This window comes from Mesoplodon mirus (assembly GCF_964341445.2).
Source record: "Mesoplodon mirus genome assembly, chromosome: 2".
In the NCBI taxonomy this organism is placed as follows: Eukaryota; Metazoa; Chordata; class Mammalia; order Artiodactyla; family Ziphiidae; genus Mesoplodon; species Mesoplodon mirus.
Window position 1 is genome coordinate 46,478,411 of NC_138977.1, and position 3,718 is coordinate 46,482,128.

The 3,718-nt window shown below is 34.9% G+C and overlaps 1 protein-coding gene across 1 annotated transcript; it reads left to right on the forward strand.

Moving 5' to 3' along the window:
- Positions 1–2,184: 2,184 nt before the first annotated feature.
- CXCL11 (C-X-C motif chemokine ligand 11) lies at positions 2,185–3,425 on the forward strand (the record flags this gene model as incomplete). The annotated part of the gene is made up of 4 exons (XM_082601990.1): positions 2,185–2,245; positions 2,839–2,965; positions 3,074–3,146; positions 3,384–3,425. The coding sequence occupies 4 exons, from the start codon at positions 2,185–2,187 to the stop codon at positions 3,423–3,425; spliced, it is 303 nt and encodes a 100-aa protein (XP_082458116.1).
- Positions 3,426–3,718: the final 293 nt, after the last annotated feature.

Consider the following 3,718-nt stretch of genomic DNA (forward strand, 5'->3'; position numbering starts at 1 on the left):
AATTTTGGATGTACGTATTACCTGAGAACTTGAAGTGAAGAAAAAATAATGGATAAGGATTTGTGAAATCCAAGAACATATTCCTTTTATTGATACTTTACCAGTTTTCCTGTGAGAAAATTTGCCTTGAATCATATATGTTAAATGAATGAATGAATGAATGAGAAAGAGAAATAATATCCAGCTACTTTGAGATTAATTAAAATAAAGACAAAGAGGTTTTAAAGACTTGTAGTGTTTGATAAAATAATTTAAATGTAGGATATGTCTAAATAAATATATAATTTCAGAATAAAATGTAATCATAATTCTCAGAAAAGAAGTTGAGCAATGTGAAATAATCATCTGAAAATAGCAAACTAGCTATGAACCCCAGATTATACCAACAAAACTAGGAAATAGGAAGAAATGTTTGAAAGAAAGTTACAGTGATTCTTCTCATCTTACAAAGGGAGGAACCAGAAGATTCTATCATGGTTGATGTAAATTATTTAAAAAATTTTTAACCTGGCTTTTTCTAAGATTACTAGCAAAACACAAAACAATGTATTTTGTTCAAATCACATAAGAAAATATTAAAGAAAATATATGTAAAGTTAGAAAGAAATCAAAGAAAACAAAGACAGAAAAGATACATGAAGGAAGCATTTTAAAAAGCTTACAGATTACCAATCACACGGAAAATAATTAAATTCACCTATTAAAAATTCCCTTTGAGGCTTCCCTGGTGGCGCAGTGGTTGAGAGTCTGCCTGCCAATGCAGGGGACATGGGTTCATGCCCTGGTCTGGGAAGATCCCACATGCCGCGGAGCGGCTAGGCCCGTGAGCCATGGCTGCTGAGCCTGCACGTCCGGAGCCTGTGCTCCACAACGGGTGAGGCCACAACAGTGAGAGGCCTGCGTACCACAAAAAAAAAAAAAAAAAAGTTCCCTTTGATATGATTTTTTAAGTGTTTGCAAGTGACATATTTAAAATAAACAGATTTAGAAAGCTTAAGAGGGAAAGGTTAAAAAAAAAAGAAAACAGGGGTTACATGGAAGTAGAATCCAAGAAATAAAAACATCACATTAGAAAAGACAATCATTTTTTAAAAATCCACAACTGATACAACTTTATGTACTAAATAACAGTGCTTGAGACGTATATATATATGTAAAAATTGTTAAACATGCAAAAAGAAATGTATATAAATTCAGAAGTATAGCTGTTTAGGAGACTTCTTCAGACATGCAATTATAGTCAGAAAAATATAAATAAGGTGAAATAAAAGGTCGTTTGATGTCAAATAAAATAGGCCTTACATGTAAGAGTTTGGACTTAAAAGCAAAAGAAAAAGTATATATATATTTTTTACTTTAGTTATTTATTTATTTTTTTGGCTGTGTTGGGTCTTCATTGCTGCACGCAGGTTTTCTCTAGTTGCAGTGAGTGGGAGTTACTCTTTGTTGTGGTGCACGGGCTTCTCATTGCGTGGCTTCTCTTGTTGCGGAGCATGGGCTCTAGAGAATGCAGGCTTCAGTAGTTGTGGCGCACAGGCTCAGCAGTTGTGGTTCGCGGGCTCTAGAGCACAGACTCAGTAGTTGTCAAGCACGGGCTTAGTTGCTCCGCGGCATGTGGGGTCTTCCTGGACCAGGAATCGAACCCGTGTCCCCTGCATTGGCAGGTTGATTCTTAACCACTGTGCCACCAGGGAAGTCCAAAAAATTACAATTTTTTAAAAGAATGTTCTTTTATATAGTTATGTGCAGGATGGAGAGTGAAAGGACTGAATATAGGAAGACAATCTTCCTGAATGGAAGAATGAATGGCAATCAGAATTTCACTGTCCAGGGTAGTCCAATAATTAAATACATTTCTAGGAAATGCTACCTTAAGGCTGGTTCCCATGTGGGTGTACTCTATTCTATATTTATACAGCACTTTACTATCTACAAAGCACTTTCACATTCGTATTACTTTCAACCCTGTGACAAAAGGAAGGGACAGTAATATTTAGATGAGAACAAAATAGAAACTATTGGAAGAAAGGAACATGACTCAAGGAGGGAAATTCCTATTGCTGTAAGAGGATTGCTGGTGTATAAAATGCCTTATATATGCCAATTAAGACCTCTCTTCCATGATCAGCATTTCTACTCCCTCCAAGAAGAGTATCAAAGCCAAAGCAGCAGCAACAGACAAACATGAATATGAAGGGCATGGCTACAGTCCTGGCTGTGATATTCTGTGCTACAATTGTTCAAGGTATATGGTACTTTTTACTTCTCAATCTATAAATTTCTTTTCTAATGCTTCAAATGTCTTTTTCTTCCACTTTTATCCTAAAAGATACAGTAAATTTTTATTTAACCTCACACATTAGAAGTTACTATGGGTTTGGCAGAGAATATTGGAAATGTTTAAAATACTAGAGATGATTATTTAAACTAGAGATGATAAATTTAATAGAATATCTTATTTGGCTGCAAAATCTGGCAAGAGCCTTTAGCAATAGTTCTAAATGTCTGCTAAGAAGATTTTATATGAGATAATGTTATTAGCTTTCTGGAAAAATTCTTGAGCATAAAAGCAAGAGGCAAATAAGCTTGATCTCCAAAAAACGTCTTTCATTCTTCCCCTTATTCTTTAATAGTTTGCTTACAAATTTAAAGAGAAGATCATCAACTTCTTCCTAAGCTCCTTTCCCAGTAACAGCAGTGTTGAGTGCTATTTGACAAATTACTATCTTTAGCCTTAATGAAAACCTGGCCCACATTCTTCAATCAAGGTTATACATAAATCATAGCTATATGATTGCAATCAGATGTATTAGTAACTGATGCTATGATCTGTTCTAGGCTTCCCCATGTTCAAAGGGGGACGGTGTCTTTGCACAGACCCTGGAGTAAAAGCAGTGAAAGTGGCAAATATTGAGAAAGTCTCCATAATTTACCCAAGTAATAACTGTGATAAAACAGAAGTGATGTAAGTAATGGACTCACTGAAGATAACAATGGTGGTGGCTTTTTTGCTTTCTTTTTCTTATGTTTTTCCATCCAAAATTTAAGACTGTTTTGGATCTTCCCTTAACAGTATCACCCTGAAAACACATAAAGGACAAAGATGCCTAAATACCAAGTCAAAGCAAGCAAAAGTTATAATCAAGGTAGGTTACCAGATTACTTCCATTTTATAATCTGTATTATCCAAGACAAATCTTTCGAAAAAATAAAATTGACAACTGCAGAATTGTTCTGCTATGATCCTGTGTAAATGTTTTGATAAGGGGTCTCTGGTTATAATTAGATTCCCTTTCCTGCTGTATGTTTTTGCATGTCAACTCCTAAATCACTGGGAAACAAGAACAGCACAAGGTGGTAAAACTCTCCTCTTGTCATTACAGAAAGCTGAAAGAATGAATTTTTTAAAATATCAAAAAGTATGAAGTCCTGGAAAGGAGGACTTGAAACTCTAGAACAAGTGTCACTGACTACTGACATGATAAGAATTCTGCAATAGGAAAGTGACTTTCTCCTGCCTGTTGTAATGAACATTCATGCATTTCTAGGTTAGGAAACTTTCTAGGAGATTTGATGCTTGTAACTATTCTGCTGTGGCTATGAAAACGTTTCTGTCTCTAAAAATTATCTGTCTGTATTTGACCTATATTTTATATTACAATATGTATTATTACTGAAATCAAGACCATGACTCATAAGTCAAAAGCATCCATGAACA